The sequence below is a fragment of the Salvelinus fontinalis genome, chromosome 37 (assembly GCF_029448725.1).
Source record: "Salvelinus fontinalis isolate EN_2023a chromosome 37, ASM2944872v1, whole genome shotgun sequence".
Lineage (NCBI taxonomy): Eukaryota > Metazoa > Chordata > Actinopteri > Salmoniformes > Salmonidae > Salvelinus > Salvelinus fontinalis.
In genome coordinates, this window is record NC_074701.1 from 6,000,179 (window position 1) to 6,024,928 (window position 24,750).

The following is a 24,750-nucleotide window of genomic DNA, read 5'->3' on the forward strand; positions in this document are numbered from 1 at the left end:
GAAGTCCATAGATTACGCCCTAATATTTTTTTCTTCTATTGAATGATTTCCTTATATGAACTGTAACTCAGTAAAATCGTTGGTATTGTTGTATGTTGCGTTTATATTTTTGTTGAGTATATATTAAAGATATATCTTAAATAACTATTCCTTATGCTCCTTGTGAAAAGATTTTGAAAGAACTCATCTCAAGCATCATAGGGTTCATTCTAACTTGGTGTAAAACTCTACACGAGTCTGTCAGCTCCATAGGGTTCATTCTAACTTGGTGTAAAACTCTACATGAGCCCATCAGCACCATAGGGTTCATTCTAACTTGGTGTAAAACTCTACATGAGCCCATCAGCACCATAGGGTTCATTCTAACTTGGTGTAAAACTCTACATGAGCCTGTCAGCTCCATAGGGTTCATTCTAACTTGGTGTAAAACTCTACATGAGCCTGTCAGCTCCATAGGGTTCATTCTAACTTGGTGTAAAACTCTACATGAGTCTGTCAGCACCATAGGGTTCATTCTAACTTGGTGTAAAACTCTACATGAGCCTGTTAGCACTAAAATGAGCCTGTTAGACTAAAATAGACCCCAACTCCTATGGAACTATGTAGCAAAGCCCAGGTACAATTCAAGGTGGGGATCAAACTCATCAAGAAAACCCATAATATTGACTATCAGGCAACATTGAGTTGGAGGTTATAGCTTGCAAAGTACTGTATTTCATCACCAGTTCATGTTCTTGATCAATAAATCACTATTTAATCCATACATTATGAACATTATTGTTGGCATAGGAAATGTTTTGCTCCCAATTCTAATTTTACACAATGTGGATAGAAGAAAACAGAAAAAATAAATAAAATAATTGAATTACTCCATTCCATAATTTGAGCACCAGTTTATTTTCACAGTAAAGATGTACTGCCGACTGTATGTGATGTTCTCAGTCAAACAACAATAATCTAATCACTAAATAAGTTATTTTCTCATGCATAAATATGATTTTCTCATCCAAATTGTGTAGCGTTTCCATTGTAATGCCTCCACCGGTGGCGGACTTGGGGTCCTCCATGCATTTCAGTAGCCTAATGAGAAAGTGGGAGGGTCAGTCAGTCGGTGCGACTAATAAGGACACGAGGATCTAGTAAGAGATCCCATTCTCACTTTTATTTCTTTACAAGTCTACTTTGGAATAGCAACCGACTATTTTTCCAAACATGCGTTCATAAACGTTCATGAATTAATGCGTTTTTATGCTGGAGGAAACTTTCTCACCAATTGTAAGTAGACCGGTTTGGTTTGATATTCATAATTTACAGGTTGAATAATAATGTCTGCTTGAAATCCTCCTCTGTAATGTCATGTATCGATAGGAACTTATAAGTAGGGGTCCTTGGTTAGTGCGTCTAGTCTTGTCGTAGTTTGGCACTTTAGTGGTTTTGCGCACAGCTTTAGTTCATGTTCTGGAACTTGTCTCGCTTTACGGGACGCCTTCAGTCACTCGAAATGATTTAGGAACATTCCGTTATGTTCGTGTAAATAGGCTATACTGTATGTAACGCTTGTGTAGCATGCAGTTTTTCCATATGCTCGCAAGAACCGTATTAAGCTGCAGTGAACGGAATGCACAATTACGCGTAATTTGGTAAGTATTTCCAATGATTGAGGAGCCTTTCTCAAAATATGAATACCGCATAAATGGAATAGACTATCATGGAGTGTCTCCTCCGCTAGTTCCAAACAATCTGAGTTATAGCTGTGGCGCTTTTCAATGTCCGACAGACATTATCACTGGTTTGAATTGTGAGATTGGCACGTTTGAGGAATTTGGCATCTCTCCATCGAAGTTGTATTTTGTCAGTTGGCATCATGCGCGTGATCTCATCTCACTATGAACGTGATCTGTGTCATACTGACCCGGGACAGTTATGTTCAGGTTCAAATTCATAATTTAGACTATTTCTACATAGCCGACCCCATTCTATTTGTTTCAGTTTGGTATACTCTAGTTTGACTCTACTGTTTAGCCTATTTTCCTGGTGATATGATTGCGCCATAATAACGCAGCAACTCTTGCAGTGGACCTTTCGCACCTTGCTCTTACGCCTTCAGTTGAGGTCTGCAGCGGAGCATTGGTCATTTTCAACTGTGATACGACACACATTACGTTTTCAGTACACACTTTTCGTTATGGGGTAGAAAAGGCGCCTCTCATTTTACAGTTTTCTGTGTATTAGATTACTAATACTTCACAGACTTGATTAATTTAATTAATTTCAAAACAAATGTATGTAATGCATTCATATTTTACTGTAAGATGTAGGCCTACTATTTGAATAACTAACTTGTATTTTGTTTTAGGTTTTGAAGAACTATTTTCTCTTGCATCAGAGAAGACATGAGTTGCTTGCTAAAATGGGCAGCTTTCCTCTGGATCGTACATACCATTCCATGCACTGCTGGAATGGCAGTGAACGAAAGAATAGGTATGTATCTAACACAGGAGGCTGCTGAGGTTAGGACAGCTCATAATAATGGCTGGAATGGAGTGAATGGAATGGTATCAAACACATGGAAACCATGGAAACCCTGTGATTGATGAGTTAGACACCATTCCATAACAACAAAATATGTTTTATTGTCAGATACACCCGATAGGTCCAATGAAATGTGTTGTTTTACAGGGTCAGTCATAGTAGTATGGCGCCCTTGGAGCAAATTAGGGATCAGTGCCTTGCTCAAGGGTATATCGGCATATTTTTCCCCTTGTCGGCTTGGGTATTTGAACTAGTGACTTTCAGTTACTGGCCCAACACTCTAACCGCTAGGCTACCAATGAGCCACCAACCTACTGTGGCATGTAAGGACACTGTCACCAACACCAAGATGACTTTGATCTCACAGACACTCTCCTTAGGCTTAGTTTACAGTGGGAAGACATTTTGGGAGCTATGTGGTACACACATTTTTGGAATTTATATTTCATAGCACGCACTAGGCTAGGCTATGTGGTTGTGCTCAAGATATCGTCTGAAACAGGCAGTATGCTATTGTTAACATTCCTTGAAATACATATAGCTAAAAGATAACTGCATTACAGGTTATTGCTACCCGTTTTAGTTGACTTTTGAGTAGTACTAGCATGCCCTTCCAATAACGTTGGGCTAACATTGGTGTTGTCACAGTAGATGATCATGGCCAGATTTTGCAGACAGGAACATGGCAAGTCATTTGTTTTCAGTTTTAGTTACAGTATAGGGTCATGTTCAGTTTTAGTTACAGTATAGGGTCATGTTCAGTTTTAGTTACAGTATAGGGTCATGTTCAGTTTTAGTTACAGTATAGGGTCATGTTCAGTTTTAGTTACAGTATAGGGTCATGTTCAGTTTTAGTTACAGTATAGGGTCATGTTCAGTTTTAGTTACAGTATAGGGTCAATGTTCAGTTTTAGTTACAGTATAGGGTCATGTTCAGTTTTAGTTACAGTATAGGGTCATGTTCAGTTTTAGTTACAGTATAGGGTCATGTTCAGTTTTAGTTACAGTATAGGGTCATGTTCAGTTGGCACGAAACTGAAGAAAACCGTCACAAAAAGACTTAAACTGGGAAGTGGTATTATTTGAACTTGTCTAATAAGAAACACCCGTTAGTGTTTTCCATTGCACAACGTTGTGAAACGTTTTGCTACACGACCCCGTAGCCGCGCCCCAGTCTCCAAGAGAAAACATGACTACGTAGAAAAAGGGTCAAAGTTGAGCCCAGTTAGAGTTAGGCCTCTTTCACCACCTCTAATTAACAACACTTCTACATCCCTGTCTGGGCTGTGTGAGTCTGCGGCCCAAAGGGCACCCTGTTCCCCATAGGGCACTGGTCAAAAGTAGTGCACTATATAAGGAATAGGGTACCATTTGGGATGCAAGGTGAATCCTAATGAATGGGTGGATAGTGGTGGCTAACAAGACATTCTCACTGATGTGGTGAGTGACTGAAGTGCCCCTCCACATGGAAAGAGAATGGTCACACGTCGCAGGCTAACTATATTGTAGTCTTGCTGTGCACATCAACCAATGGTTTTGTGCCAAATCATCAATCTCGCTGTCGGACCTCAGATCTCAAAGTTTTAGTCTTTGATGACTGAAGTGTTGAGAAGGTTTTCTGCACTTGTTTGCTGTCTGCATCTTAATTTTTACTTCAATGAATATGAACCTTGTATGGCTGATGATATGATTCCTGTTTTCTAGACAACTCTAGATGTCCTCCATTGAAAGTAGACAAGGACCGGTTTTCCTACAGTTTAAATGGTCCACAGCCAGAATTCACCGGTAAGAATTACAGTGTTATGGTGTACACCTCCCTCAATTGAAATAAATCCATCTCTCTCTCAATGGTTACATACCAAATGGCACCCTATTCCCAATATAGTACACTAATTTTGAACAGGGCTCATAGGGCTCTTGTCAAAAGTAGTGCACTATATTGGGTATACGGTGCCATTTAGGAAGCACTCACTCTGTTTGGCTCTGATCCAGGGGGGTAATAACGTTCATGTCTCAGACGTGTCGTGAAAAACATGAATATGTTCACAGGTTATGTAACACAGAACAGAAATACTATAGAAATAATTGAGCCTGCGCTAACAGAGGTGCCATGCACCAATTTGTTTGAGGGAGCACTGATGGTCAAATCTATTGTCTTTGAAGTAATTATGTATAAATTAACTACATTGTACCATAGAAATGGATCAAACTGGACAGTAGTTTGATGTAAATCTAGAAAGTCCTGACTCCATCCATATTGTTGTATCACCGTACTGGAGTTTAAAACAACACCTTGTAACACCTAGTACCAGTACGTAGAGCACAGATCATCTCCAGAGAAAGCCTTTTTATTCCAGGTCAGGACTACGCTACATCTATGTCAGTGAAGCAGACTTCTTGAGTTTAAACCAGCCCTTCTCATCCTGTTGTCTCTTTTTTCTCAGGTTTTGATCTGACAGAAAAGTTTCTCCTGAGAAAGGGGGCAGTGACAGAGGAGCGGCCATCATTCCGGCTGGGGAGCAGCCCCCTCATCAAGCCAACAGAGTGAGTAGTGCCAGGCTGGGCCAGGGGGACACTTGGGTGTGACTGGGGGGTAGTTTCATTACACTGGCCTCGCACTTGTTGAGATAATCACAGATCGAGTCGTTCAGATCTCCCCTCATGGGTGTATCCTTCAAACAGTATGCATGACAGCAGTTTTGTTGTCCGCCAAAACATTGCTAGTATCCACGAAATGAGCGTTATCTCTCTAGTCGCTGACCGTCAAGTCTGTGTGTTTCCTCTGTTCCCTCTCCTTCCATTGAAACTAACTGCTCACTGATAGCTGGAGGAGGGAGACACACAGAGTGAGTTGAGTTGGGCCTGCTGGGCCGGGGACATCTTGGGTGTGACTAGAGGGTAGTCTGGCCAGGTCTATTTGGACACCAGTTACTGTATGAGTCTGTCAGTCAGTGTGTGATCATGTTGCTTTGTTTTGGAATTGACTGAAGTCCTGATCCCTCAGGCCATGTGGCTGTGCTCTGTTGGAGCGGTTTCCATTAAGCTCTGGCTTAAAGGCATACAGGACAGCACAGGTGTAGGATCTTCATTTGAGCCAGTTTGCTACAGCAGGAGAAGAATCCTGCAGCAACAAGAACATCTGAATCATTATATTGTGGATTATAATGAATGGATGTTTTTTTAGGGGTTGATACATTTTTGTGATGTAAAATCAAGTCTGAAATTTCAAAGTGGAAATTTCAAACTTCCGAATCCTTTTAAAATATCAAATACACTACACGTTCTAGTTCTCCTGCAACAGGGTGATCAAATTAAGATCCAACATCTGTAGGTTGTGTACTAATGATCAAGCTAATGGCTGCGTAGTGTTCTTTACTTGAGATAATTGGAATTGCCAGTCAGAGTAGAGGCTGTGTGACTGAACACTTTATTGGAACAGGCTCTGGCTTTAGGAGATATACTATAGAGACACGAGAGTAGGCTTACATGAATGTACTAATGGACTTTTACTATATTAAGTGTACTAGTGGTTATACTAATGGATGCATTGTGCTTTACCTGAGCTACTGTAAGTCAAAGATAAATAAATGTTGGTGGTTTGTATTATGTGAGAACCAGAGGTGTGGTCATGGACGTGCCGGTGTTTATAGTCTATCATGAGAGAATATACATCAAACGCACCACCTGATTCGGTTCTGTTTGCCCAGCTTGTTCCAATGGATCTCTATAGACTCTGAAGGAGAGACATACTGCACAACATTCACAGAGTTGTTTAGAGAGTTTATCCACCTATTAAATGGACAAACACACTCATATAAATCAGTCCTCCACATGGCATAGACCGCCTGGACTGGCCTGAGATTTGAAAACAAGCCAGGATGATATCGGATTTCCGTTGCAGCAAACAAATATTTTCTCAGGGTGTAGGTTTGCTGCCTCCTGTTCAGCTGATATGTGGAATAAACTGAGTTTCCACCCCTGCTCAATGCAGGATGACATATCGTGTCATCGAGGGAGAGAGAGACCAGAAAGAGAGCGAGAGACCAGAGAGGGACAGAAAGAGAGACCAGAGAGAGAGAGAGAGAGACCAGAAAAAGAGAGAGAGAGACCAGAAAAAGAGCGACCAGAAAAAGAGAGGCCAGAAAGAGAGACTAGAGAGAGAGAGCGAGACTAGAGAAAGACAGAAAGAGAAACCAGAGAGAGAGAGAGACCAGAAAGAGAGAGACCAGAGAGAGACAGAAAGAGACACCAGAGAGAGAGAGAGAGAGACCAGAAAGAGAGAGAGAGATACCAGAGAGAGAGACCAGAGAGAGGGAGACAAGAAAGAGAAAGAAAGACCAGAAAGAGAGAGACCAGAAAAAGAGAGAAAGACCAGGGAAAAAGATAAATATATACCAGAGAGAGAGAGAGACCAGAAAGAGAGAGACCAGAGAGAGGGAGACCAGAAAGAGAGAGAGAGAGACCAGAGAGAGAGATAGATAGACAGAGAGAGAGATACCCGAAAGAGAGAGACCAGAAAGAGGGAGACCATGAAGAGAGAGAGAGAGACCAGAGCGAGAGATAGAGAGAGAGACCAGAAAGAGAGACCAGAGAGAGGGAGACCAGAAAGAGAGAGAGAGAGACCAGAAAGAGAGAGAGAGACCAGAAAGAGAGAGAGCGAGACCAGAAAGAGAGAGATATACCAGAGAGAGATAGCAGAAAGAGAGAGAGGGAGGGAGAGAGGGAGAAAAAAGAGAGGGAAGGAGAGGGAGAGAGGTAGGGAGAAAGAAATTACATGGGGTGAACCCTGATCCAGCCTACACAGATAATTCCATTTTCTTTGGCCAACAAGGGTAAACCGAGATGGAATCCGTTACTGCGAGACGTGTAGAATAATTTGTACAGAATATTGATATACATTCTGATTTGAGGGAGGACAATATTTTTACTCAAGGGTAAAGATAGCCATATACAGGTATATGATTCTACCGTGGTGTATATACAGGTATATGATGCTACCGTGGTATATATACAGGTATATGATGCGACCGTGGTGTATATACAGGTATATGATGCTACCGTGGTATATATACAGGTATATGATGCTACCGTGGTATATATACAGGTATATGGTTCTACCGTGGTATATATACAGGTATATGATGCGACCGTGGTGTATATACAGGTATATGATGCGACCGTGGTGTATATATACAGGTATATGGTGCTACCGTGGTATATATACAGGTATATGGTGCTACCGTGGTATATATACAGGTATATGATGCTACCGTGGTATATATACAGGTATATGTTGCTACCGTGGTATATATACAGGTATATGGTGCTACCGTGGTATATATACAGGTATATGATTCTACCGTGGTATATATACAGGTATATGGTGCTACCGTGTTATATATACAGGTATATGATGCTACCGTGGTATATATACAGGTATATGGTGCTACCGTGGTATATATACAGGTATATGGTGCTACCGTGTTATATATACAGGTATATGATGCTACCGTGGTATATATACAGGTATATGGTGCTACCGTGGTGTATATACAGGTATATGGTGCTACAGTGGTGTATATACAGGGATATGATGCTACCGTGGTATATATACAGGTATATGATGCTACCGTGGTATATACACAGGTATATGGTGCTACCGTGGTGTATATACAGGTATATATTGCTACCGTGGTATATATACAGGTATATGATGCTACCGTGGTATATATACAGGTATATGATTCTACCGTGGTGTATATACAGGTATATGGTGCTACCGTGGTATAGATACAGGTATATTGTTCTACCGTGGTATATATACAGGTATATGGTGCTACCGTGGTATATATACAGGTATATGGTGCTACCGTGGTATATATACAGGTATATGATGCTACCGTGGTATATATACAGGTATATGGTGCTACTGTGGTATATATACAGGTATATGATGCTACCGTGGTGTATATACAGGTATATGGTGCTACCGTGGTATATACACAGGTATATTGTTCTACCGTGGTATATATACAGGTATATGATGCTACCGTGGTATGTATACAGGTATATGATGCTACCGTGGTATATATACAGGTATATGATGCTACCGTGGTGTATATACAGGTATATGATTCTACCGTGGTGTATAAACAGGTATATGATTCTACCGTGGTGTATATACAGGTATATGATGCTACCGTGGTGTATATACAGGTATATGGTGCTACCGTGGTATATACACAGGTATATTGTTCTACCGTGGTATATATACAGGTATATGATGCTACCGTGGTATGTATACAGGTATATGATGCTACCGTGGTGTATAAACAGGTATATGATTCTACCGTGGTGTATAAACAGGTATATGATTCTACCGTGGTGTATATACAGGTATATGATTCTACCGTGGTGTATATACAGGTATATTCCCCCCCCCCCCCCCCCCCCCCCCCGAGGGTTAATAACCTGTACTGAACATGGAGTATGGGACTCTTCCTCACTTCTACTTGATCTGCTACGTGACAGTCCTGTGTGGCTCAGTTGGTAGAGCGTGGTGCTTGCAATGCCAGGGTTGGGGTTTAGAATCCCACGGGTGACCAGTATGGATGAAAATGTATGCACTCTGTAAGTCTCTCTGGTTAAGAGTGTCTGCTAAATGACTCAAATGTAACTGATATACCTGTTTGGTTTTTACTGCAGAGACTCATTTGGAATCATCTATAGAACTGGAATGATAAGCAGTATGCACATTATAAAGGATCTTATCAAATTAAAGTGTGTAACAACGAGATGTATATGAGATGGATGGACGATACACCACACATTTAGTGGCAGCAGTGGGACGGTTTCCCCAGCTGGTTTAGGAAGACCAATGCTTTTCACAATATCCATTGTTCCATCCGTATGGTTTTGGCTTTGCTAAAGAACAACCTGACCTGTCATCCTCCTGGGGAAGACAAGACGCAGGATATTCTTTGAGTTTTACAGTGCAGTACACAACTGTAAACACACACACTCACACACACTGTCCTGTCCTCTCTGGTCAGTGAGAGGAATCACTGAGGCAACATGTTTCTCCAGCCAGTCCCTGTATATCCTCTTCCTCCTCTATGGCCTGGGCTGGCCTGCTGTGCCTGAACCTGTTGGATGGAGATCATAGTGAAGGAAGGCAGAGAAACAGAGAGAGAAGGAGAGAGGGAGGGGAGGGGAAGGGGAGGAAAGAGACAGACAGACAGACAGACAGACAGACAGACAGACAGACAGACAGACATATAAATGGGAGGGGAAAGGGGGAGAGAGAGATCGATTCTGAGACAGATAAAGCGGGAGAAGAATAGAGTGCAAGAGAGAGAGTGAGAGAGAGAGGGGGGGTGAGAGAGAGGGGGTGAGAAAGAGGGGGCAGAGAGAAGGGAGAGAGAAGAGAGTTTGTTTGTGAGAGGGAGAGAGAGAGAGCAAGAGACCGAATTCATCTCCAATTATCTGAGTACTTTAACAGGTGATGTTGCCTGTCAGCTGGGAGGTCCGATGAAGGGGGACTTGAGAAGGAGGTAGGGGGGACAGCATGAGGTGCAGAGGACCCCCCCTTTCTCCCCTTTCCTTCCTCCTCCCCTCCCCTTTCCTTTCTCCCCTCCTCCCCTTTCCTCCCCTCCTCCTCGCTTTCCTTCCCCCTACCACACAACCTCCAAACATCTCTCTCTTTACTCTCAGGAAAGGCAGAGGGGCTCGACTTTCTGGGCCTGGTTAATGTTCTGTCCATCTGGCAGCTCCCAGGCCAAATTGATACTCTTACCCAGAGCAAGATCTCTCCTCTTTTAGTGGACTGATTGTGTGATTAATATTGTTCCACAGAGATGGAGGGATCTCTCCTCTCTTAGTGGACTGATTGTGTGATTGTACATTGTGTCTGTATGCCAAGCTGAATGACAGGTTCTGGAGCTCAAAATGAAATCAAGTCTGTCTGTCTGTCTGTCTGTCTGTCTGTCTGTCTGTCTGTCTGTCTGTCTGTCTGTCTGTGATGCTGTCTGTCTGTCTGTCTGTCTGTCTGTCTGTCTGTCTGTCTGTCTGTCTGTCTGTGATGCTGTCTGTCTGTCTGTCTGTCTGTCTGTCTGTCTGTCTGTCTGTCTGTCTGTCTGTCTGTCTGTCTGTGATGCTGTATGTCTGTCTGTCTGTCTGTTTGTCTGTGATGCTGTATGTCTGTTTGTGGTGCTGTCTGTTTGTCTCTCTGTATGTCTGTGGTGGTGCCTGTGATGCTGTCTGTCTGCCTGTATGCTGTGCTGTCTGTCTGTCTGTGGTGCTGTCTGTCTGTCTGCCTGTATGTTGTGCTGTCTGTCTGCCTGTATATTAGCCCATCTATAATTTAGCCCAAACAACTATCTCTTCCCCTACTGTATTTATTTATTTTGCTCCTTTGTACCCCATTATTTCTATGTCTACTTTGCACATTCTTCCACTGCAAATCTACCATTCCAGTGCTTTACTTGCAATATTGTATTTACTTTGCCACCATGGCCTTTTTTTCCCTTTATCTCCCTTATCTCACCTCATTTGCTCACATTGTATATAGACTTATTTTTCTACTGTATTATTGACTGTATGTTTGTTTTACTCCATGTGTAACTCTGTGTTGTTGTATGTGTCAAACTGCTTTGCTTTATCTTGGCCAGGTCGCAATTGTAAATGAGAACTTGTTCTCAACTTGCCTACCTGGTTAAATAAAGGTTAAATAAAAATAAAAAATGTTGTGCTGTCTGTCTGTCTGTGGTGCTGTCTGTCTGTGGTGCTGTCTGTCTGTGGTGCTGTCTGTCTGTGGTGCTGTCTGTCTGTGGTGCTGTCGGTCTGTGGTGATGTCTGTCTGTGGTGCTGTCTGTCTGTGGTGCACACACTATTTTGTATGTTGGTGCTATGTCAGTTATGGATGTTGCTGCTGAATGGTTGTGTTGTTGTCTATTCATGAGTGTGTTTGGAGGTGTTCCATTTCTACATCTGTGTGTTACTGTACTCTAGCCTGTAATATAAGTCTCAGTGTGTTACTGTACTCTAGCCTGTAATGTAAGTATCAGTGTGTTACTGTACTCTAGCCTGTAATGTAAGTCTCAGAATGTTACTGTATTCTACCCTGTAATGTAAGTCTCAGTGTGTTACTGTATTCTATCCTATAATGTAAGTCTCAGTGTGTTACTGTATTCTACCCTGTAATATAAGTCTCAGTGTGTTACTGTATTCTACCCTGTAATATAAGTCTCAGTGTGTTACTGTATTCTACCCTGTAATGTAAGTCTCAGTATGTTACTGTATTCTACCCTGTAATGTAAGTCTCAGTGTGTTACTGTACTCTATCCTGTAATGTAAGTCTCAGTGTGTTACTGTATTCTATCATGTAATATAAGTCTCAGTGTGTTACTGTATTCTACCCTGTAATATAAGTATGTGTGTTACTGTACTCTATCCTGTAATGTAAGTGTGTGTGTTATGTGTGTTACTGTATTCTACCCTGTAATGTAAGTCTCAGTGTGTTACTGTATTCTACCCTGTAATGTAAGTATGTGTGTTACTGTACTCTATCTTGTAATGTAAGTCTCAATGTGTTACCGTATTCTACCCTGTAATGTAAGTATGTGTGTTACTGTACTCTATCCTGTAATGTAAGTCTCAGAATGTTATTGTATTCTATCCTGTAATATAAGTATGTGTGTTACTGTACTCTACCCTTTAATATAAGTCTCAATGTGTTACTGTATTCTACCCTGTAATATAAGTCTCAATGTGTTACTGTATTCTACCCTGTAATGTATGTCTCAATGTGTTACTGTATTCTACCCTGTATTGTAAGTCTCAGTGTGTTACTGTATTCTATCCAATAATATAAGTATGTGTGTTACTGTACTCTAGTCTGTAATGTAAGTATCAGTGTGTTACTGTACTCTAGCCTGTAATGTAAGTCTCAGAATGTTACTGTATTCTACCCTGTAATGTAAGTCTCAGTGTGTTACTGTATTCTATCCTATAATGTAAGTCTCAGTGTGTTACTGTATTCTACCCTGTAATATAAGTCTCAGTGTGTTACTGTATTCTACCCTGTAATATAAGTCTCAGTGTGTTACTGTATTCTACCCTGTAATGTAAGTCTCAGTGTGTTACTGTATTCTACCCTGTAATGTAAGTCTCAGTGTGTTACTGTATTCTATCATGTAATATAAGTCTCAGTGTGTTACTGTATTCTACCCTGTAATATAAGTATGTGTGTTACTGTACTCTATCCTGTAATGTAAGTGTGTGTGTTATGTGTGTTACTGTACTGTATCCTGTAATGTAAGTCTCAGTGTGTTACTGTATTCTATCATGTAATATAAGTCTCAATGTGTTATTGTATTCTACCCTGTAATGTAAGTATCAATGTGTTACTGTATTCTACCCTGTAATGTAAGTATCAATGTGTTACTGTATTCTACCCTGTAATGTAAGTCTCAGTGTGTTACTGTATTCTACCCTGTAATGTAAGTCTCAGTGTGTTACTGTACTATATCCTGTAATGTAAGTCTCAGTGTGTTACTGTATTCTATCATGTAATATAAGTATGTGTGTTACTGTACTCTATCCTGTAATGTAAGTGTGTGTGTTATGTGTGTTACTGTACTCTATCTTGTAATGTAAGTCTCAGTAAGTTCCTGTATTCTACCCTGTAATGTAAGTATGTGTGTTACTGTACTCTATCTTGTAATGTAAGTCTCAATGTGTTACCGTACTCTATCCTGTAATGTAAGTCTCAGAATGTTATTGTATTCTATCCTGTAATGTAAGTCTCAGAATGTTATTGTATTCTATCCTGTAATATAAGTATGTGTGTTACTGTACTCTACCCTTTAATATAAGTCTCAATGTGTTACTGTATTCTACCCTGTAATATAAGTCTCAATATGTTACTGTATTCTATCCTGTAATGTAAGTCTCAATGTGTTACTGTATTCTACCCTGTAATGTAAGTCTCAGTGTGTTACTGTATTCTACCCTTTAATATAAGTCTCAATGTGTTACTGTATTCTACCCTGTAATATAAGTCTCAATGTGTTACTGTAATCTACCCTGTAATATAAGTCTCAATGTGTTACTTTATTCTACCCTGTAATGTAAGTCTCAATGTGTTACTTTATTCTACCCTGTAATGTAAGTCTCAGTGTGTTACTGAATTCTACCCTGTAATATAAGTCTCAATGTGTTACTGTATTCTACCCTGTAATGTAAGTCTCAGTGTGTTAATGTATTTTATACTGTAATGTAAGTCTCAATGTGTTACTGTATTCTAGCCTGTAATGTAAGTCTCAGTGTGTTACTGTATTCTACCCTATAATGTAAGTTGCAGTGTGTTACTGTATTCTACCCTATAATGTAAGTTGCAGTGTGTTACTGTATTCTACCCTATAATGTAATTCTCAGTGTGTTACTGTATTCTACCCTGTAATATAAGTCTCAGTGTGTTACTGTATTCTACCCTGTAATATAAGTCTCAGTGTGTTACTGTATTCTACCCTGTAATGTAAGTCTCAGTATGTTACTGTATTCTACCCTGTAATGTAAGTCTCAGTGTGTTACTGTACTCTATCCTGTAATGTAAGTCTCAGTGTGTTACTGTATTCTATCATGTAATATAAGTCTCAGTGTGTTACTGTATTCTACCCTGTAATATAAGTATGTGTGTTACTGTACTCTATCCTGTAATGTAAGTGTGTGTGTTATGTGTGTTACTGTATTCTACCCTGTAATGTAAGTCTCAGTGTGTTACTGTATTCTACCCTGTAATGTAAGTATGTGTGTTACTGTACTCTATCTTGTAATGTAAGTCTCAATGTGTTACCGTATTCTACCCTGTAATGTAAGTATGTGTGTTACTGTACTCTATCCTGTAATGTAAGTCTCAGAATGTTATTGTATTCTATCCTGTAATATAAGTATGTGTGTTACTGTACTCTACCCTTTAATATAAGTCTCAATGTGTTACTGTATTCTACCCTGTAATATAAGTCTCAATGTGTTACTGTATTCTACCCTGTAATGTATGTCTCAATGTGTTACTGTATTCTACCCTGTATTGTAAGTCTCAGTGTGTTACTGTATTCTATCCAATAATATAAGTATGTGTGTTACTGTACTCTAGTCTGTAATGTAAGTATCAGTGTGTTACTGTACTCTAGCCTGTAATGTAAGTCTCAGAATGTTACTGTATTCTACCCTGTAATGTAAGTCTCAGTGTGTTACTGTATTCTATCCTATAATGTAAGTCTCAGTGTGTTACTGTATTCTACCCTGTAATATAAGTCTCAGTGTGTTACTGTATTCTACCCTGTAATATAAGTCTCAGTGTGTTACTGTATTCTACCCTGTAATGTAAGTCTCAGTGTGTTACTGTATTCTACCCTGTAATGTAAGTCTCAGTGTGTTACTGTATTCTATCATGTAATATAAGTCTCAGTGTGTTACTGTATTCTACCCTGTAATATAAGTATGTGTGTTACTGTACTCTATCCTGTAATGTAAGTGTGTGTGTTATGTGTGTTACTGTACTGTATCCTGTAATGTAAGTCTCAGTGTGTTACTGTATTCTATCATGTAATATAAGTCTCAATGTGTTATTGTATTCTACCCTGTAATGTAAGTATCAATGTGTTACTGTATTCTACCCTGTAATGTAAGTATCAATGTGTTACTGTATTCTACCCTGTAATGTAAGTCTCAGTGTGTTACTGTACTATATCCTGTAATGTAAGTCTCAGTAAGTTCCTGTATTCTACCCTGTAATGTAAGTATGTGTGTTACTGTACTCTATCTTGTAATGTAAGTCTCAATGTGTTACCGTACTCTATCCTGTAATGTAAGTCTCAGAATGTTATTGTATTCTATCCTGTAATGTAAGTCTCAGAATGTTATTGTATTCTATCCTGTAATATAAGTATGTGTGTTACTGTACTCTACCCTTTAATATAAGTCTCAATGTGTTACTGTATTCTACCCTGTAATATAAGTCTCAATATGTTACTGTATTCTATCCTGTAATGTAAGTCTCAATGTGTTACTGTATTCTACCCTGTAATGTAAGTCTCAGTGTGTTACTGTATTCTACCCTTTAATATAAGTCTCAATGTGTTACTGTATTCTACCCTGTAATATAAGTCTCAATGTGTTACTGTAATCTACCCTGTAATATAAGTCTCAATGTGTTACTTTATTCTACCCTGTAATGTAAGTCTCAATGTGTTACTTTATTCTACCCTGTAATGTAAGTCTCAGTGTGTTACTGAATTCTACCCTGTAATATAAGTCTCAATGTGTTACTGTATTCTACCCTGTAATGTAAGTCTCAGTGTGTTAATGTATTTTATACTGTAATGTAAGTCTCAATGTGTTACTGTATTCTAGCCTGTAATGTAAGTCTCAGTGTGTTACTGTATTCTACCCTATAATGTAAGTTGCAGTGTGTTACTGTATTCTACCCTATAATGTAAGTTGCAGTGTGTTACTGTATTCTACCCTATAATGTAATTCTCAGTGTGTTACTGTATTCTACCCTGTAATGTAAGTCTCAGTGTGTTACTGTATTCTACCCTGTAATGTAAGTCTCAGTGTGTTACTGTATTCTACCCTATAATGTAAGTCTCAGTGTGTTACTGTATTCTACCCTATAATGTAAGTCTCAGTGTGTTACTGTATTCTACCCTATAATGTAAGTCTCATTGTGTTACTGTATTCTACCCTATAATGTAAGTCTCAGTGTGTTACTGTATTCTACCCTATAATGTAAGTCTCAGTGTGTTACTGTATTCTACCCTATAATGTAAGTCTCAGTGTGTTACTGTATTCTACCCTATAATGTAAGTCTCAGTGTGTTACTGTAATCTACCCTGTAATGTAAGTCTCAGTGTTACTGTATTCTACCCTGTAATGTAAGTCTCAGTGTGTTACTGTATTCTACCCTTTAATATAAGTCTCAATGTGTTACTGTATTCTACCCTGTAATATAAGTCTCAATGTGTAACTGTAATCTACCCTGTAATATAAGTCTCAATGTGTTACTTTATTCTACCCTGTAATGTAAGTCTCAATGTGTTACTTTATTCTACCCTGTAATGTAAGTCTCAGTGTGTTACTGAATTCTACCCTGTAATATAAGTCTCAATGTGTTACTGTATTCTACCCTGTAATATAATTCTCAGTGTGTTACTGTATTTTATCCTGTAATGTAAGTCTCAGTGTGTTACTGTAATCTACCCTATAATGTAAGTCTCAGTGTGTTACTCTATTCTACCCTATAATGTAAGTCTCAGTGTGTTACTGTATTCTACCCTATAATGTAAGTCTCAGTGTGTTACTGTATTCTACCCTATAATGTAAGTCTCAGTGTGTTACTGTAATCTACCCTGTAATGTAAGTCTCAGTGTGTTACTGTATTCTATCCTGTAATGTAAGTCTCAATGTGTTACTGTATTCTAGCCTGTAATGTAAGTCTCAGTGTGTTACTGTATTCTACCCTATAATGTAAGTTGCAGTGTGTTACTGTATTCTACCCTATAATGTAAGTTGCAGTGTGTTACTGTATTCTATCCTATAATGTAATTCTCAGTGTGTTACTGTATTCTACCCTATAATGTAAGTCTCAGTGTGTTACTGTATTCTACCCTATAATGTAAGTCTCATTGTGTTACTGTATTCTACCCTATAATGTAAGTCTCAATGTGTTACTTTATTCTACCCTGTAATGTAAGTCTCAGTGTGTTACTGAATTCTACCCTGTAATATAAGTCTCAATGTGTTACTGTATTCTACCCTGTAATGTAAGTCTCAGTGTGTTACTGTATTTTATCCTGTAATGTTAGTCTCAATGTGTTACTGTATTCTAGCCTGTAATGTAAGTCTCAGTGTGTTACTGTATTCTACCCTATAATGTAAGTTGCAGTGTGTTACTGTATTCTACCCTATAATGTAAGTTGCAGTGTGTTACTGTATTCTATCCTATAATGTAATTCTCAGTGTGTTACTGTATTCTACCCTGTAATGTAAGTCTCAGTGTGTTACTGTATTCTACCCTGTAATGTAAGTCTCAGTGTGTTACTGTATTCTACCCTATAATGTAAGTCTCAGTGTGTTACTGTATTCTACCCTATAATGTAAGTCTCAGTGTGTTACTGTATTCTACCCTATAATGTAAGTCTCATTGTGTTACTGTATTCTACCCTATAATGTAAGTCTCAGTGTGTTACTGTATTCTACCCTATAATGTAAGTCTCAGTGTGTTACTGTATTCTACCCTATAATGTAAGTCTCAGTGTGTTACTGTATTCTACCCTATAATGTAAGTCTCAGTGTGTTACTGTAATCTACCCTGTAATGTAAGTCTCAGTGTTACTGTATTCTACCCTGTAATGTAAGTCTCAGTGTGTTACTGTATTCTACCCTTTAATATAAGTCTCAATGTGTTACTGTATTCTACCCTGTAATATAAGTCTCAATGTGTTACTGTAATCTACCCTGTAATATAAGTCTCAATGTGTTACTTTATTCTACCCTGTAATGTAAGTCTCAATGTGTTACTTTATTCTACCCTGTAATGTAAGTCTCAGTGTGTTACTGAATTTTACCCTGTAATATAAGTCTCAATGTGTTACTGTATTCTACCCTGTAATATAATTCTCAGTGTGTTACTGTATTTTATCCTGTAATGTAAGTCTCAGTGTGTTACTGTAATCTACCCTATAATGTAAGTCTCAATGTGTTACTTTATTCTACCCTGTATTGTAAGTCTCAGTGTGTTACTGTATGCTACCCTGTAATATAAGTCTCAATGTGTTACTGTATTCTACCCTGTAATGTAAGTCTCAGTGTGTTACTGTATTTTATACTGTAATGTAAGTCTCAATGTGTTACTGTATTCTAGCCTGTAATGTAAGTCTCAGTGTGTTACTGTATTCTACCCTATAATGTAAGTTGCAGTGTGTTACTATATTCTACCCTATAATGTAAGTTGCAGTGTGTTACTGTATTCTATCCTATAATGCAATTCTCAGTGTGTTACTGTATTCTACCCTGTAATGTAAGTCTCAGTGTGTTACTGTATTCTACCCTGTAATGTAAGTCTCAGTGTGTTACTGTATTCTACCCTATAATGTAAGTCTCAGTGTGTTACTGTATTCTACCCTATAATGTAAGTCTCAGTGTGTTACTGTATTCTACCCTATAATGTAAGTCTCATTGTGTTACTGTATTCTACCCTATAATGTAAGTCTCAGTGTGTTACTGTATTCTACCCTATAATGTAAGTCTCAGTGTGTTACTGTATTCTACCCTATAATGTAAGTCTCAGTGTGTTACTGTATTCTACCCTATAATGTAAGTCTCAGTGTGTTACTGTAATCTACCCTGTAATGTAAGTCTCAGTGTTACTGTATTCTACCCTGTAATGTAAGTCTCAGTGTGTTACTGTATTCTACCCTTTAATATAAGTCTCAATGTGTTACTGTATTCTACCCTGTAATATAAGTCTCAATGTGTTACTGTAATCTACCCTGTAATATAAGTCTCAATGTGTTACTTTATTCTACCCTGTAATGTAAGTCTCAATGTGTTACTTTATTCTACCCTGTAATGTAAGTCTCAGTGTGTTACTGAATTCTACCCTGTAATATAAGTCTCAATGTGTAACTGTATTCTACCCTGTAATATAATTCTCAGTGTGTTACTGTATTTTATCCTGTAATGTAAGTCTCAGTGTGTTACTGTAATCTACCCTATAATGTAAGTCTCAGTGTGTTACTCTAATCTACCCTATAATGTAAGTCTCAGTGTGTTACTGTATTCTACCCTATAATGTAAGTCTCAGTGTGTTACTGTATTCTACCCTATAATGTAAGTCTCAGTGTGTTACTGTATTCTACCCTATAATGTAAGTCTCAGTGTGTTACTGTATTCTACCCTATAATGTAAGTCTCAGTGTGTTACTGTATTCTACCCTATAATGTAAGTCTCAGTGTGTTACTGTAATCTACCCTGTAATGTAAGTCTCAGTGTTACTGTATTCTACCCTGTAATGTAAGTCTCAGTGTGTTACTGTATTCTACCCTTTAATATAAGTCTCAATGTGTTACTTTATTCTACCCTGTAATGTAAGTCTCAGTGTGTTACTGAATTTTACCCTGTAATATAAGTCTCAATGTGTTACTGTATTCTACCCTGTAATATAATTCTCAGTGTGTTACTGTATTTTATCCTGTAATGTAAGTCTCAGTGTGTTACTGTAATCTACCCTATAATGTAAGTCTCAATGTGTTACTTTATTCTACCCTGTATTGTAAGTCTCAGTGTGTTACTGTATGCTACCCTGTAATATAAGTCTCAATGTGTTACTGTATTCTACCCTGTAATGTAAGTCTCAGTGTGTTACTGTATTTTATACTGTAATGTAAGTCTCAATGTGTTACTGTATTCTAGCCTGTAATGTAAGTCTCAGTGTGTTACTGTATTCTACCCTATAATGTAAGTTGCAGTGTGTTACTATATTCTACCCTATAATGTAAGTTGCAGTGTGTTACTGTATTCTATCCTATAATGCAATTCTCAGTGTGTTACTGTATTCTACCCTGTAATGTAAGTCTCAGTGTGTTACTGTATTCTACCCTGTAATGTAAGTCTCAGTGTGTTACTGTATTCTACCCTATAATGTAAGTCTCAGTGTGTTACTGTATTCTACCCTATAATGTAAGTCTCAGTGTGTTACTGTATTCTACCCTATAATGTAAGTCTCATTGTGTTACTGTATTCTACCCTATAATGTAAGTCTCAGTGTGTTACTGTATTCTACCCTATAATGTAAGTCTCAGTGTGTTACTGTATTCTACCCTATAATGTAAGTCTCAGTGTGTTACTGTATTCTACCCTATAATGTAAGTCTCAGTGTGTTACTGTAATCTACCCTGTAATGTAAGTCTTAGTGTTACTGTATTCTACCCTGTAATGTAAGTCTCAGTGTGTTACTGTATTCTACCCTTTAATATAAGTCTCAATGTGTTACTGTATTCTACCCTGTAATATAAGTCTCAATGTGTTACTGTAATCTACCCTGTAATATAAGTCTCAATGTGTTACTTTATTCTACCCTGTAATGTAAGTCTCAATGTGTTACTTTATTCTACCCTGTAATGTAAGTCTCAGTGTGTTACTGAATTCTACCCTGTAATATAAGTCTCAATGTGTTACTGTATTCTACCCTGTAATATAATTCTCAGTGTGTTACTGTATTTTATCCTGTAATGTAAGTCTCAGTGTGTTACTGTAATCTACCCTATAATGTAAGTCTCAGTGTGTTACTCTAATCTACCCTATAATGTAAGTCTCAGTGTGTTACTGTATTCTACCCTATAATGTAAGTCTCAGTGTGTTACTGTATTCTACCCTATAATGTAAGTCTCAGTGTGTTACTGTATTCTACCCTGTAATGTAAGTCTCAGTGTGTTACTGTATTCTACCCTATAATGTAAGTCTCAATGTGTTACTTTATTCTACCCTGTAATGTAAGTCTCACTGTGTTACTGAATTCTACCCTGTAATATAAGTCTCAATGTGTTACTGTATTCTACCCTGTAATGTAAGTCTCAGTGTGTTACTGTATTTTATCCTGTAATGTAAGTCTCAATGTGTTACTGTATTCTAGCCTGTAATGTAAGTCTCAGTGTGTTACTGTATTCTACCCTATAATGTAAGTTGCAGTGTGTTACTGTATTCTACCCTATAATGTAAGTTGCAGTGTGTTACTGTATTCTATCCTATAATGTAATTCTCAGTGTGTTACTGTATTCTACCCTGTAATGTAAGTCTCAGTGTGTTACTGTATTCTACCCTGTAATGTAAGTCTCAGTGTGTTACTGTATTCTACCCTATAATGTAAGTCTCAGTGTGTTACTGTATTCTACCCTATAATGTAAGTCTCAGTGTGTTACTGTATTCTACCCTATAATGTAAGTCTCATTGTGTTACTGTATTCTACCCTATAATGTAAGTCTCAGTGTGTTACTGTATTCTACCCTGTAATGTAAGTCTCAGTGTGTTACTGTATTCTACCCTATAATGTAAGTCTCAGTGTGTTACTGTATTCTACCCTATAATGTAAATCTCAGTGTGTTACTTTATTCTACCCTGTAATGTAAGTCTCAATGTGTTACTTTATACTACCCTGTAATGTAAGTCTCAGTGTGTTACTGAATTCTACCCTGTAATATAAGTCTCAATGTGTTACTGTATTCTACCCTGTAATATAATTCTCAGTGTGTTACTGTATTTTATCCTGTAATGTAAGTCTCAGTGTGTTACTGTAATCTACCCTATAATGTAAGTCTCAGTGTGTTACTCTATTCTACCCTATAATGTAAGTCTCAGTGTGTTACTGTATTCTACCCTATAATGTAAGTCTCAGTGTGTTACTGTATTCTACCCTATAATGTAAGTCTCAGTGTGTTACTGTAATCTACCTTGTAATGTAAGTCTCAGTGTGTTACTGTATTCTATCCTGTAATGTAAGTCTCAATGTGTTACTGTATTCTAGCCTGTAATGCAAGTCTCAGTGTGTTACTGTATTCTACCCTATAATGTAAGTTGCAGTGTGTTACTGTATTCTACCCTATAATGTAAGTTGCAGTGTGTTACTGTATTCTATCCTATAATGTAATTCTCAGTGTGTTACTGTATTCTACCCTGTAATGTAAGTCTCAGTGTGTTACTGTATTCTACCCTGTAATGTAAGTCTCAGTGTGTTACTGTATTCTACCCTATAATGTAAGTCTCAATGTGTTACTTTATTCTACCCTGTAATGTAAGTCTCAGTGTGTTACTGAATTCTACCCTGTAATATAAGTCTCAATGTGTTACTGTATTCTACCCTGTAATGTAAGTCTCAGTGTGTTACTGTATTTTATCCTGTAATGTTAGTCTCAATGTGTTACTGTATTCTAGCCTGTAATGTAAGTCTCAGTGTGTTACTGTATTCTACCCTATAATGTAAGTTGCAGTGTGTTACTGTATTCTACCCTATAATGTAAGTTGCAGTGTGTTACTGTATTCTATCCTATAATGTAATTCTCAGTGTGTTACTGTATTCTACCCTGTAATGTAAGTTTCAGTGTGTTACTGTATTCTACCCTGTAATGTAAGTCTCAGTGTGTTACTGTATTCTACCCTATAATGTAAGTCTCAGTGTGTTACTGTATTCTACCCTATAATGTAAGTCTCAGTGTGTTACTGTATTCTACCCTATAATGTAAGTCTCAGTGTTACTGTATTCTACCCTGTAATGTAAGTCTCAGTGTGTTACTGTATTCTACCCTTTAATATAAGTCTCAATGTGTTACTGTATTCTACCCTGTAATATAAGTCTCAATGTGTTACTGTATTCTACCCTGTAATATAAGTCTCAATGTGTTACTTTATTCTACCCTGTAATGTAAGTCTCAATGTGTTACTTTATTCTTCCCTGTAATGTAAGTCTCAGTGTGTTACTGAATTTTACCCTGTAATATAAGTCTCAATGTGTTACTGTATTCTACCCTGTAATATAATTCTCAGTGTGTTACTGTATTCTATCCTGTAATGTAAGTCTCAATGTGTTACTGTATTCTAGCCTGTAATGCAAGTCTCAGTGTGTTACTGTATTCTACCCTATAATGTAAGTTGCAGTGTGTTACTGTATTCTACCCTATAATGTAAGTTGCAGTGTGTTACTGTATTCTATCCTATAATGTAATTCTCAGTGTGTTACTGTATTCTACCCTGTAATGTAAGTCTCAGTGTGTTACTGTATTCTACCCTGTAATGTAAGTCTCAGTGTGTTACTGTATTCTACCCTATAATGTAAGTCTCAATGTGTTACTTTATTCTACCCTGTAATGTAAGTCTCAGTGTGTTACTGAATTCTACCCTGTAATATAAGTCTCAATGTGTTACTGTATTCTACCCTGTAATGTAAGTCTCAGTGTGTTACTGTATTTTATCCTGTAATGTTAGTCTCAATGTGTTACTGTATTCTAGCCTGTAATGTAAGTCTCAGTGTGTTACTGTATTCTACCCTATAATGTAAGGTGCAGTGTGTTACTGTATTCTACCCTATAATGTAAGTTGCAGTGTGTTACTGTATTCTATCCTATAATGTAATTCTCAGTGTGTTACTGTATTCTACCCTGTAATGTAAGTCTCAGTGTGTTACTGTATTCTACCCTGTAATGTAAGTCTCAGTGTGTTACTGTATTCTACCCTATAATGTAAGTCTCAGTGTGTTACTGTATTCTACCCTATAATGTAAGTCTCAGTGTGTTACTGTATTCTACCCTATAATGTAAGTCTCAGTGTTACTGTATTCTACCCTGTAATGTAAGTCTCAGTGTGTTACTGTATTCTACCCTTTAATATAAGTCTCAATGTGTTACTGTATTCTACCCTGTAATATAAGTCTCAATGTGTTACTGTATTCTACCCTGTAATATAAGTCTCAATGTGTTACTTTATTCTACCCTGTAATGTAAGTCTCAATGTGTTACTTTATTCTTCCCTGTAATGTAAGTCTCAGTGTGTTACTGAATTTTACCCTGTAATATAAGTCTCAATGTGTTACTGTATTCTACCCTGTAATATAATTCTCAGTGTGTTACTGTATTTTATCCTGTAATGTAAGTCTCAGTGTGTTACTGTAATCTACCTTATAATGTAAGTCTCAGTGTGTTACTCTATTCTACCCTATAATGTAAGTCTCAGTGTGTTACTGTATTCTACCCTGTAATGTAAGTCTCAGTGTGTTACTGTATTCTACCCTATAATGTAAGTCTCAGTGTGTTACTGTATTCTACCCTATAATGTAAGTCTCAGTGTGTTACTGTATTCTACCCTATAATGTAAGTCTCATTGTGTTACTGTATTCTACCCTATAATGTAAGTCTCAGTGTGTTACTGTATTCTACCCTGTAATGTAAGTCTCAGTGTGTTACTGTATTCTACCCTTTAATATAAGTCTCAATGTGTTACTGTATTCTACCCTGTAATATAAGTCTCAATGTGTTACTGTAATCTACCCTGTAATATAAGTCTCAATGTATTACTTTATTCTACCCTGTAATGTAAGTCTCAATGTGTTACTTTATTCTACCCTGTAATGTAAGTCTCAGTGTGTTACTGAATTCTACCCTGTAATATGTC

The 24,750-nt window shown here is 37.9% G+C and overlaps 1 protein-coding gene across 1 annotated transcript in view; it reads left to right on the top strand.

Moving 5' to 3' along the window:
• The first annotated feature begins 1,119 nt into the window (after window positions 1-1,119).
• Window positions 1,120-24,750, top strand: part of LOC129835906 (collagen alpha-1(XIX) chain) — a 154,655-nt gene continuing 131,024 nt past the window's right edge. The window contains exons 1-4 of the mRNA XM_055901613.1: window positions 1,120-1,275; window positions 2,357-2,481; window positions 4,237-4,317; window positions 4,977-5,076. Of these exons, the coding sequence (XP_055757588.1) occupies window positions 2,394-2,481; window positions 4,237-4,317; window positions 4,977-5,076 (269 nt within the window). The 5' untranslated portion in view covers window positions 1,120-1,275; window positions 2,357-2,393. The remainder of the gene's footprint in view (window positions 1,276-2,356; window positions 2,482-4,236; window positions 4,318-4,976; window positions 5,077-24,750) is intronic.